Source organism: Taeniopygia guttata, chromosome 5 (genome assembly GCF_048771995.1).
Source record: "Taeniopygia guttata chromosome 5, bTaeGut7.mat, whole genome shotgun sequence".
In the NCBI taxonomy this organism is placed as follows: domain Eukaryota; kingdom Metazoa; phylum Chordata; class Aves; order Passeriformes; family Estrildidae; genus Taeniopygia; species Taeniopygia guttata.
The window spans coordinates 15,176,527-15,190,043 of NC_133030.1; the positions used below are offsets into that span (position 1 = coordinate 15,176,527).

The window sequence follows — 13,517 nt, forward strand, 5'->3', positions numbered from 1 at the left end:
GCAGCATTTAATTACTTCTGATGTGCCTTGAGATGGATATTTACACCATAAAATGTACTCCTCTGTTCTGAAGGTTGAGAACGAGCCAGACTCAGAAACCTGTAGTGGATTCTGTCAACAGCCTGAGAGGTTTAGTTTTTCCTAAATTGGTATTTGAGCTCCACTCAGTGGTACCCAAAAACAATGTTAAAATGCTGAGTATTGAGGTAGTGCAGAATTAACAAAGTGAAGAAAATTGGTCTTGGGCTTTTTATAATTTTACGACTTCCATAACAGTTTAACTTAGCAGAAGGGAAGTCTGACCTTTCATAAATCACTTAGTTAATATATTGCTAAAACTTGGGTGTGTCACAGGTTTACAACTGAGGAAAAGCATCCCCTTGTGCAAAGAACCCTAAGTGGTGTTTGGCTGCCAAATGACAGCGGTGTTGCCATCACCTGTTCCGCGCCTCTGCCTGCCCTGTGCACTGGGAAATGCACTTGTCCAGACTGACCATTATCCTTCACTCTCAGCACTGTCTCAGTTACCTGCATCAGTGACCAAGGGGGCAGAGAAACTGTGACAGATCAGAATTTCAAATGGCTAAAGAGCTCTGTTCAAAGGAACTTAACAGCACTGAGCTTTGCTTGCTTTGGAGGGTAACTGGAACCTTTCCAAAAGCTCCCAATATGAATAAAATATGCTTTTATTTATTGCTTGCAGACTTTTTGGAGTTTGCAGTTTTTGACCAAATAACACATAAATGTTGTTTGTGCTGTCATTCAAGTTTCACTTGTGGCAGGTTTCACAATTTCTGAAGCAGTAAGGAGGAGAGGGGCACTGGCTCAAGTTAGCTATGACATGAATGGTTACCTATGACAGTAAAAATTCAGGGTGATTTCCAAACAAAAAAATAAACAACAACAACAAAATCTGAAATTGTTCTCAGTCATTATGAGGGTGAAAAAGGATTGAAGTTATGCGAAGATCTCAAAATCTTTTTTAGACTCCATAGTTGCCTCAAGAGCTGTCATAGTATCTTTGATAAAAACTAGCCAGAGAGATTATTTGCTTACCATGAAAGCGAAATTCAACAAATTTGTCCATGTAACCTTGAAGTCTTATTCTCCATGACAAAGTGTGATCTTGTGTAACACTGCTGCTAGGTTTTTTCCTGTCCCAAGCTATAGGGTACAACTCTAAAGCACACCAGTCTTGGAGGTGCAAAAAAAGGAGCCAAGATAGTGTTGTAAAGCTACAATATTATGGGAGCTGGTTTCTCACTTTGCAGTTTGGTAAGAGTTTCAGTAATTTCTCTCTTTCTTCCCCATCCCATGCTAATATTTTACAGAAATTGAAAAAGGCTATCAAACACTCCCCTCTATGATGAAGCATCACCCATAATTTTATGCCACCTACAGTCATTCTTTGACAGTTTCTTTTTTAGCATGTAACTTTGTAACCTGCTATGAAAAAATCGTGTTGCTGACTCACCCTGGCAGCCAGTAGTAGTTCTCACTAGCTGTCAGAGACATAAAACCTAAGGTGTCTAACAAAAATGAGTAGTAGCATGGATAAGAAAATTAGCATTACTTGGAGCAAACGAGTTATAAATAGATTTGAATTTGTAACAACCAGAAGACTTGGTAAAAATCTGTTTGCAAGTTACAATAAATAGGTCATAGAATGATAAAGAATATAGAATTTAAAAAAAAAGTATTTTACTGATGGTAGAGTCCAATGCCAACTGTACTGAACAGAGTGCTGTGATAATAGGCTTGTAAAAGAGAAAGGAACAAAAATGAAGATATCCATACCTCATTGTCGGAACTCAAAGTGTCCCTCAGACATTTTTAAATGTTCCAAGTCCAAGTCAAAAGCATTTGAAACCCTAGCAAGCAGGTGAAAACAGCTGTAATTTTAAATTTAAGCCATAAAATTATTTACCAACCTTGCAAAAAGAACAAGTCACAAAAATTTAGATATTATAGTAGAAATAATCATAAAATAAAAAGAAGAATTTTTAAGTGCTGTACAGGGGGGTTTTAAATCTTATACAAAGAAGTTTTAGTTTTGTACATAGAAGTCAGAAGTTTTAAAATAGAAGAATTTAAGCCTATCCTGTCCTCCCTCTTTCTTTTTCCTTACCTCTATGTTCTTAGTGATGTTGGCACTCACAGATTAGTTTAGAGTAGAAAAGCACCATTTAATATAAGTAATAAGCATTAAGAAAAAACTATAAACATTTAACACGTAGTGTACCATATAAAAAATGGCACCAGCCCTGGGTGGAGGAAAGAAAAACAAAACAGGAGTCAAAAAAACTGTCAAAGTGTGTGTGTGCCTCTGTCTAAGCTGCTAAGCAAACCACTGCAACCCAAGAAGACAATCTTTTAAATAGCTTACAATAAACTACCTTAAAACCAAACAACAAAAAATTTCTGAGTTTTTTTTAAAAGCACAAGTTAGAAGAGAGGTCTTTCCACCACTCAAAGCCACCCCCAAGCTAGGGTAAATTCCAGCACCTCATAACAGCCCCCCTGGAGAATATTTGACTGTTGGAATTCCTTACGGCCATACAGCAGACCACTTGCTGTGAGAAGATTCTAATGCATTTTGCCTTACCTTCTTTATATGCCATGCTCTATATAAGCAACTATTTATGATGAAGATCTCTTTGGAGATCATCTCTCAAGATAATTATAAATGTTCTCAAAGCCTTGATGAGTATTTACTGCACTTATTGTCATTTCAGGCTGAAACCACAAAATATTCTACCTTAGAATTAATTGTCTTTTTGCTTCCCCTCTTTATTCACTCAATCCACATAGTTTTGGGGGTTGTATTTCAGGTGATTTCATTACCTAAAACTAGCCCTTCTGAGCAGCATCCCACAAAATTGAATTCCTGTTAATCCAATATAGGAGAGAAGTAGCTCATCAGTAGTAAAGCAAGTGTCCCTCTCCTCCTCTGAATGTGTACCCACTTGACCAATTTATCTATGTCCCTGTCAGATGGAGTGCTTTGGCATCATTGCAAAAGATACAGGGGACGAATCTTGGAATCTTGAAAAAGGTGAATAAATTCTGAGAAATGCTCTGATCCCAGTGAGGGGACTGGTTTTTGACAAGCCATGGAATCAGACTCAGTGTTTTCTACCTATCCAATATTTCACTCATAGATCTCTCAGTTCATTACTCATGGTCAATATTTTACAGCTTAGAAATGGCACACGAGGCACAAAATAAAGAGTACAGATCTCCTCCTGACAAATGCAGTGATAAATCACTTCCTGTCCATCAAAGGCAAAATCAGGGCACCCGTTTGGCACAGAAAAGGCTTAAAGCAATATGCCAACATCTTTTCAGCATTACTACTAGATTTGTCCACAAACTGTAGCTTATTATGGCTAAAACAGAGGATCAGATCATCCCTGATTAAATTGAACTGGGGGAAAATTCAAATTGATAATGAAATTTAAGCAAAAAAACACAACAAAACGGTTACCTTTGGCTTAGGAATGACATAAATATTTTTCAAATATTTTTCCCTATATTCTAAATAAATAATTTAATTACTGCTTAGGTGAAATATCAGTATCCTTTTGTGGAAGGAAAAATATGACTGAAACTTTTCTGTTAGTGTACTGCCTCTTTTTTTAATTTAAACGCTCAGAAATATCTTTCTGCATTGGGCTATATATAGCAGTACTAGATATAAAATACCAGACACATGAATGCTTCTTACAATTTCAGAAATAAGTCTTACTCCTAAAAAACTTCAGTGAGCCTATTGTTTTCACTGATAGAAATTCCATATATCTGGGCAAAGACATGATCTAAAACTTCTATCTGAAAAATTCATTGAAGTGTTAATTTTATCTAATTCTATATGACTTGGTATAAATTTTTTGCTAAACTGAACAGAGGGCTTTGCTTCCTCTATTATTCTCTACGGTATTCAAGAAAAACTAGTACAAAAATATAGAATTCTGAAAATGAATAAAGTCTGAATTGTAGCCCAGGGTTTTAAGTCAGTATAACCTGTTGAGCTTTCAAATAATGAGAAGAAAATGGCTGAAGAAAAAAATAGATTATTTCTGTGAATCTAAAAATATTTTTAAACAGACTCTAATGAAACAGGCTTTAAAAAAGCCTGTACTTTTCACTTGGTCCATGATTTCAACTATTTTTAATTTATGCTGTAATCTGAACACTTTAGGCTGAGTGCTTTCATCTGTCATCAATAATTTAAATGCTATCATCTTCATCATATGTCTGATCCTACATCATAAAAGACATATGTAGTCTACCTGATAGCACAAAATTTTGAAATGAAAAATAATTTTAAAAACCTCACGAAGTACAACATTGTTGGCATTTATTTATATATTTACATTTGTTATATGAAATTTGCTGAAACATATATTTGCAAGCTGTTTTGAAAATGAATTAAGGATAGCTTCCCCAAAATGTACTCAAGTCTTTGCCACTATAGTACTTAAAGAAAAACTTTTAGGAATGAAGATTTTATTTGTTAGAGGATGAAGATTTGGATTGTATCCGTTTAGAATTTGACACCTATTTCCACCTGATTTTCAGTACCTCTTCAAACATATGACCTTCCTGTTCATAATTTTAGCATTAATTAAATTTTGTGTGGAGCTTAGAAACGTAGAGGAACAGGAAATACATGGTAAAAAATATCTGTTTTATACTAATAATATGTCTGAAGGGTCAGTTAAATGTCACTCTAATGGCCACCTATTGATGGCTCTTTGTAATTTTTGCAGGAATGTCAGATTTAATTTAAATGGAGCTTGTAACTGGTAGGAGTCAATCACTTAAGCAAACCTCCTACTGAGGTTGTATTACTTTTTCATCACTTAGCGTACGAGCATTAATCCACTTGAGTTCTCTGTGTGAGCTTAACACCCTCTTTGTTGGTGTTGTTATGATAGCTGTTTTGGATAAACTACTAAAGGAATCTGCTCTCCATCCCAGCCTTGATTAAATACTAGGGAAACCTCTAGTGCTGCTGTCCTGATGGGTGTTTTTCCCTGCAGGAAGGAGGTGTTGTTGCTCTCTTTAAGATCTGTCGCCAGGATTGTTTCAGGTGCCTTTATCCCCAAGCCCTGAGAACGCTGGCATCAATTTGCTGCGTAGAGGAAGGGATGCACCAGCTGGAGAAGGTAGGCACTCCTGGCTTCCTTACTGATTGTGTCATAAAATAGAGAAGCTCTGTCTTTAATCTGTTCCAGAAACTGATGATTTGGTGGTGTCTGATACTGTGTTCCATACTATGCTCACCTTTTCTGCGCTGAACGCATCTTCAGTCTTCAAAAAATTAGTCTCAGCAATAGCATTATCCTATAATCCTTGCACAAATATGCTTTCTAAGTGGGAATAATTTTGTAAAACAGGTAAACATCTTAGCAACTACATCAAAAAAGGAGAACAAAAACTAGAGAAATTATGTTTTCTGGAGTTTCTAAGGCATTTAGAAACTCTGCTGTTTCAAATTGTCCTTAACAGACAGAAGGCTTTATACCTCTTTAAATCCTTTCCTGATGGTCTGATAGGGCTCCTGCTTGTGGTAGGAGCTTGTGAGAGTTGTAGTTGCACAGGAAGAAGTGGGACAGATGTAGTCATTAGTCAATCAAAAAATGTCTACTAATCAGCAGCAGCTTTCATAAAAGCCGCTTTTAACTGCGATGGCCAACATCAAAACATTATCCAGAGAAAATTATATCAACTTCTTAGGCTCCTTTCCTTTCTCACATTCACTACATACTGCTATGTTTTGGAAAATGAACACTTCTGGTCACTAAATCATGATCTCATCCTTTGTATTTCATAAAAGAGTCATCTTCCTCAGCTGAATAATGGCCTCTTGAAGTTAATGATAAATGATTTCACTGCCTCTTTATACTGACATGTCTTGTAATTTACTTCCCTGAATTCAAGCAAACTGTGACAGAACACCTGCAGCAAAAAGCAAGTCTCTGAGTTTACAGTAAATGAAGATGACTTAAATGTTTTTTGACATCATGCTGGTTCAGACTAACACCAGAATCAGTCTGAAAGTATCTTTCGTTATGTCTATTATAATGGTGCAGTTAATAGAGTTAGAAATGAAAAAGATTGATTCAAGTCACCAGGTCCAATCCCTGGCAGCATCAACACGTGTTTAATATGGCCCATGTCAAAGCTGAGGGAACAGGAATCCCAGAAAAAGTGAACATTCTCCAGCTCATGTTTCTTTGATCTGCTTTAATGTTGGCCACAACTAAAATTGTTCAGGGTAAGCTTGATCACAATCATGTCTGGAGCAGGGTTTAAAGGATTTTTAACTGAAATCCTCATCTTCAAGGGCTTTCAATTCTTAAATCGTTGTATTTAAATATGAATAGGTTTTTTCTTTCAAAATTTGAAGTACTCTTCTAAAGAACATAAAAGAGTTAAAAGTATTCGCAATCCTATAATTACAGAAGTTATCATAGGACTTCTTATGTGGCAGAAAGGGTGGCTAATCTTTTCCAACAAAGTATCTGGGCGCTGGTGAATAATTTAATTTCTCTAGCACGAATATCATTATGCCACCTAGTGCATTAAAATATCAGTGCAATTTGAACTGGGTTTTTAATGACAGAAGCCTCACTTAAAAAAACCACAAACTTGGCTACTGAGCAATTTGGATTAGGCAAATCAAGATAAAAAAAGCAAAAAAAAAACCCCATGCAAACCTTCCCCCCTGTATTTTTTAATTAGATTGCACAGCCATTGCAGTGTTTAAAAGACCATCTAAAAGAAAGCAGCAAGTGCTATAATTTCTTATCAAAACCCTATCTGAGAGGTGAACTAAAAGGCGGTGGTACACTTTCTGCAATAATTGCAGTGCTTAAATACTAAAGACATTAGCAATATTATTTATTTATCCAATGCACTTTGATCTTGCTATTTCAGTGCTCATTTCTAAAGATGTAGAAAATTGCCTCTTTTAATAAAAAAAATTTCTTTAATTTTTTTTAAAACGATTTTTGTTCTTCCCAGTGACATGTCTATAAATATATCACACTGGAAAAAGCTATTATCACTTTTTTTTTTATCAGCTTGATAAACAAGCTGATCTTTGCTATAATTGCAGTGATAAGGTAGTTGTTGCAGTGATTAACTTTTCCTCTTGTAGGTGGATCTAGTTGTGTCTGTGCACAATGATATAAAATCACTTGTTTAAAATGTGGGTTTGGAGCAATTATTTCATTTGCAAATACTTTGCTGAATTTTGATAATATACTAGTACTCTTTGCTGTACATTGAAGTGCAGAGCTCCAGGAACTCAAGAGTGACAAATTAGGCAATTAAAGTAGAAAAATGGTGAAGAAATAGTCTCAATGTGTGCCTGAGGACTGCATAAATAAATGTTCTCTGTAAGCTGTGCTCAACAAGTGGTAATTTTTGTGCTTCAAGGTACTTCAAGCTACTTGTGGGTGTCTGGTTGTTTGATACACTTTAATTTTGTAATCCAGTGTGACACCAGTAGAAATTATCAGTTGAGATAATTATTTGGTCTGAGCTTCCTGAGCAGTTCTACTTTAGAGTGGAGTGGTGAAACCCTGGAAAAGCAACCAGTACATATTATTCCTAATATTCCTATATTCCTATTCCCATATCTGTTCCTGTGCCCAAGGGAATTTTGTCATCTGTGTCTTGTGGCACTCAAGCATTTTTAGGGGAAAGCTCACTGCACCAGAAAAGTTGTTTTTTCTTGATGTGGGAATTCCAGAGTTTATGCAGACACAATAAGTAATACAGGTAGCTGGGAATAGAGAAAATAGATAAAATCCCTAAACCCCGAACTTTAAGGAGTTTGTGAGAGCTGAGCATGACTGTAACTGAAGAACAGTGTTAGTGCTGCACATGCAGACAGACATGCTGGTGTGCTCTGCTCTGAGGTTTAGGACAGAAATGCAATGATGTAGTGGGAGATTGGTTCTTGAGAATTGTTGAGGGTTCTGGAGAGAAGAATATCTGCACCTTCATGAATGCGTTTTGCAAATTTAATTCACCTCCATGTAGCAAGGAGAGTTGGAGGCACAGAGCTGGGATAGATTATTGTGTGTATTTAGTGACACTTAAGGTTCAGAAAAAGTAAAAATTGTGATCTTGGTGACATATATCTTGCAAATTTCCTTAGGAATAACTGTACTTCAAGTAATGCTTTTGTTATGAAGACACACACAAAATCTAACAGATCTGGTTTAAACATGGAGCACCCTTGCCTGGAAATGGGGTTTGTGTTTAGATATTTTTTAGCAATTCTTCAGGCCTTACCCCTCTGAGCATACATTTGATCCTTGTTTTGCAGAGCTGTCTGAACAAAATGCCTCCTACACCTTTGGTGACATGTAGCCTCATTAAAGTTTAAAAACTGTGGCAATTTCTCTGCTTCAGGGCTGTTTGTACAAAAGGTGGTGATGGTGGTACTAAAAGGCATGGCTTTCCAATTTTTGCCCTAGCAAAGCTCAGTTGTGTGGTTTTTCACTGAGGCTTCTGTGGCAATAAACTTCCTGTTGCAATAAAAGAACTGCAGAGCTGGTTCAGAAATAAATAACAAACAGTGCAATGTACTGCATTTTTTTTTACTGTGCATGTGAAATGTTATCACATTAAAAAGATGCAGCTTAGGTGGGACCTAGATCAAGGGTTAACTGCCAGAAAAATAGGATGATTATACAAACAGCTAGCTGCCTAAATTTTAACAGTGTGCTGAGTATGGTTGCTTACATTATTTAAATTATTCCAGAAAGCCAGACACCTGGAATTAGCTCATTAAGAGGAGATAATCCTGAGACACTGTTGAAAACAGCTGCTGCTTTCATTAGTAAACCCTTTTTAACAAATGACACATTTTTTATCACTGTGCTTTAACCAAAATTGCCCAGGAATAGATTACAAATTACTTTGAATCCTTCATTTAAAGCACAGTAAATCAAATTACCTCTAGAAGAATAAGGGCAAGGAAAGTATGAAGTGTACATTATTTGTGGCTGGGACTACATATGAATTTTACGAAGACTTCTAAAACACGAGTGACCAAAAAATCTATTGGTCATTGTGAACCCAGTCTGGGCCTTAGAAAACCCATATTCTTATACACAGTAATAACTTCTGCATGATGGTAATGCAGTTTGTCCACAATATTGCTGAAAAAAAACAACTTTTCTGGGGAATGAAATAAAATGTATATTTTACTACAACTACTACAACTTATTCATAGTTTTTGGGTGCGTGTGTGTTGATTACTTAGTTCAGCTCTAACCACTTTGAACTTTCAGTTTCGGACATTATCTTCAATTAAAATCATGGAGTAGCTTTGTCTCAGGTGAAGTCTCAGCTCCTAAAGCCACTGAAGCCCGTGTGACTGTAGGGTGAGACAGAAATGAGAGCTCTCTATTAGGAAGAAATTCCTCACTGTGACAGTGGTAGAGCACCAGAAGAGGTTTCCCAGGGAAGCTGTGGCTGTCCCATCCCTGGAAGTGTTCGAGGCCAGATTAGATGAGGCTTTGAGCAGCCTGGTCTAATGGAACATGTTCCTGCCTATGGCAGGGGGTTTGGAAATTGATGATCTTTAAGATCCCTTCCAACCCAAACTATTCTATGAATTATGGAGAGGGTTTTGATTATGTGAGCTTGGATGGTAAGAAGGTACAGTCACTAATTCAAAGGCTGAATGTAAAAGTTAGCTAGTGGCCCATGGATTTCATTGTCACAGCATGGGAATGCTGCAGAGTTGTGAATCTTTTACTTTTCATAGTACTGGTATACAGTGGAAGTAACTTTGTACAATGCAAGAGGTGGAAAATGTTCTCAATTTAATGAATTATATAGCTGCCTTCATAGTTCGTTATTCCAATTGCAGAATGATATGGAACATTTTTAATAATACTCTTCTAGAAAAGGTATGTGAGACTGCCAGTTTAGGTAGGTAACTGCATTTAAAAGCATGTCTGCAGGTTGTTTGCTTCTTTTAAGTGCAAGTTTTTTGAGAAACAGGGAAATGTTGATTTTTATTGTGGCAAATGGTGGCTTATTTACAGGACTTGCAACAATAATAACTTTTCAGAACATGCATATCTCTGCCTCAGCCTGTTAGCCCTTTTTACTCTTCAGAGAAAAGCTTTGTGTTAGTGTTTCTTTGTTTCTTGATGAAAAATTCTCATGGCCTATTTTAGTAGTTTCAGAACAAGGATTAGATGATCTCAAAGATGATAAAAATTGCATGGTTATTTTATTCTAAAATGTGTTGAGTTCAAGAACGCAAATGATTAAGATTAAAAAAAAAAAAAAGCCAAAAGGCCATAGTTTTCAAAGTTTAGTTTTAATATGTGGAGAGTCAAATTTCATATTATTCTGTTTCCTGAGGGAGACAGGATAAAGCTGGGTACTAATAACAAAATGCAGGATTCTTAGAAGCCATTAGAAGATGTCAAAATGTCAAGGAGCCCTTCTCTTGTCTCCTTCCCACAAAAACAGGTAACGTGCAGTGTTACAACCCATTCTGATTTTTTCACATCTCATGTTGGCAAACACATTCTTAATGCTGTTTTATAAAGAGCATGTTTCTTTCATGTTTCTTAAAGCAGAACTTGTTTACAGGAGAAACTTGTGTTGGTTGGGAAGAGCCTGGAATCTTACTTTCTGCATGCTCAAAACCACAGAGCACTGGCTTCTGTGCTGAAAACATGTGAAATTATTTAGGTGGATAGGGATCAAGTGATGCATTGCTCTTACAGCCCTTTGGCTGGAGAATCTACTCTTCTGGTCTGCATAATTCACGTTTTTTATCCTGGAACGCTCTTTTGGCTCATCTTCCATGGCTGTTTGTAGCCAGGCTTTGAAATTATACTTATGAAGTTACAAACAGTAAGCAGGGATGGATAAAGAGGTTTCTGAATTTTGAGAGAGAAGAATAGCATTTTAAAGACTAATTTTGGCAACTTTTGACACACAGAGCACAGCACACTGAAAGTTGATGGCATTGATAGCTGGAGCTGGGAATTGTCTCACTGCTCTCAGGGGGTAATTGTGAAAGTCACAATTGTAATTGTGAGAATGAAGAGCAATGAGGAAGAAATAAGAAATAAGTCAAACTTAAGGAATAGCAGGAGAGACAACATATTGAAGCTGCTTTTCACATAGATTTTAGATAACCAGGCATATCTGTTTCAGTAGCAGAGTTTGAGGTACAATTAGATAATGCAAAGTTCTACGCTTGCAGCTCTTTAATTTACTGGACACTTCTTCTGAGTAAGGCTGTTTAATTAATTGGCAGTGAAAAATGTGCAGTGTTTGGCAAATTACATTTCTGTCAAAACCCCTGCAAGATTCACTAAATCATATCTGAGAGTGCAGGAGCTGCCCTTCCTCAAGTGCTGGCTTCGTGTGTATTAGGTGGTTCAAGTTTTACCTCTGACTACGCAGCTGTGTACACTGAATTAGTAAGTGCAGCCTCTTTCAGCACCTTCCCAGGCAAGAGCAGCAAGATTTCTTTGGTCACTGCAGAATCTGGCTATCTTAGGTGCAGCAGGCTGCAGTTCTAAGGCGCAATAAGGAAGTCATGGAAGTGATATTTGTGAATAGTGAGAAACAGAGTGAAAAGAGGTTTAAAAAAACCCCCATCCCTCCCCCCAAAAACTTCACAACAACATCAAAAGAAAATAACTGAAAACAACTGGGAGCCAGTCTCTGAAGTAGCATTCAATATGTTGAATACCTTCTGCCAGATTGAAATTTGTTCACTTTATGGGAGTGCCCATTTCATCATACAAAAAGGAAAGCAGGAGAGTTTTTTATGCCTCATTCAAGAGACATAGAATTGAATAAAGACAGAAATCTTGGTGCAAGATTATGGCACATTGCCAGATCTCCATAGGAAAAAAGTATACACAAGCTGCTTTGGCTGAGGTCATGGACATTATTTCAATTCTATTAAAATGACTAATGAAATGATGATGGTTGTGTTGTTGTAGTCCTGATGCTCTAAAGAGGTATGTATTTGTTGCTCTGATAAAAGATATTATCTCTCCTTACAAACCTTGCTTCACTTAAATCATATAATAGATTTTAAAAGAGGAAGAAAGGAGCCAGCAAGTGTAGCACTAAAGATAAGCATTTTGATAATACTGCTGAAGAAGGACAATGTGAGACTCGGCTAAGGTGAATACTTGCCTTGGGCTTTGAAGAACACAGACTCTATTGTTTGTGAGCAGATCCTCGTTTAGATATCTGGCCTTGCCCAGATTCTAAAAACATATAAATGTGCAATCAGCCTTAAACATCTGAGTAAATTAATTGAAAAAACAAGAGAACCACTACCTGCTAAAAATGTCAGCAGACATGCATATCTGTTAGTCTTTTCATGACTGAGATTTCTGATGGCAATACATTTCATTAAGTAAATATTAATTTGTTGACTCCTGCACATAGTGCTGTGGCACAAAGGAAAACTTTTAGAGTTAAATAGGTAAAAGATCTTTTTGATAAACTTTGTCTGCCTTTTCAATGGAGTGCAACAGGCAATCTATGAGTTGACGTAAAAATCTATCTGTAAATTTTTAATGTTAGCAATTTATGAATAGATTTGTATGTCGATTTAAAGTGAGCTATCTTCTAACCCAACAAGGAATATTTGAAGTCCTTTCCCTGTAGTGTGAGTCTTTCCACATCACCCATAGATTTAGGTTTTATGAAGTTTGTCCTGTACTTAAAGTGGTATATTGCTTAAGCATGGATCTGTGATAGTGTGTCCTCGTGCAAAAATGTCATAGCAGCCCCGTTTTATTGGTTTTTTTCCATTTTTCAGCAAGACCTGATCAGAAGAAGGCATTGCAGTGGCATTCAGGTATTATCACTGATGTGCTGGGAGTAAATATTGCCACTGTTATACCTTTTTTCTTGGCTCCAGAGCAGTGTTCGGCAAGTGAGAGCTGATAAAATGAGGTGTACTTTGGCATTTGGTTTCCATACAGGATGCAGTTTCTGAAAGGAAGAGCAAGCACTCTTCTAATCTATCCCTCAGCTCTACTTTTTTATACACCTCGATTTTATTAATTGAGATGCAGGAGAGACTCTACAAATATCTTTTTTTCTTCTTGTTTTAAAAAGATACATTTAATTGAAATAGATTTTAAAGGCTGAAAAGGAAAGACCCCAGGCTATGCCAGGTTACTGAGGTGTGCACTTCAAACAGCAAGACCAACTTGGAGCAGTGCCTGTGTATAGCCATTCCCTACAACTTCATTCTGAAAGTTTGAACCGGTGCCAGGTTACTGCTCTGCACTTGTTTGGCTCCCATATAATTTACACATGGTTTTTTGCAGTCAGTTCTGTTAGTATTTTATGCTATCTATTGATTTTATATTTCACTAAGTATTTTATTTCAAGCACTCCAAAAAGCTCTAGATTTATGTTTCAAAAGTCAGGATGTTAAGAGAATTTTATAAATGAAAAATAATTTGGAAATCACCAGATGATGA

At 36.6% G+C, this 13,517-nt stretch overlaps 1 protein-coding gene across 2 annotated transcripts in view; it reads left to right on the forward strand.

Annotated features, from left to right (window-relative positions):
• Nucleotides 1-13,517, forward strand: part of INSC (INSC spindle orientation adaptor protein) — a 129,195-nt gene that overhangs the window by 77,095 nt on the left and 38,583 nt on the right. For both annotated transcript variants that reach the window (XM_072929654.1, XM_072929655.1), the window contains one exon: nucleotides 5,046-5,171. In XM_072929654.1, the coding sequence (XP_072785755.1) occupies nucleotides 5,046-5,171 (126 nt within the window). The remainder of the gene's footprint in view (nucleotides 1-5,045; nucleotides 5,172-13,517) is intronic.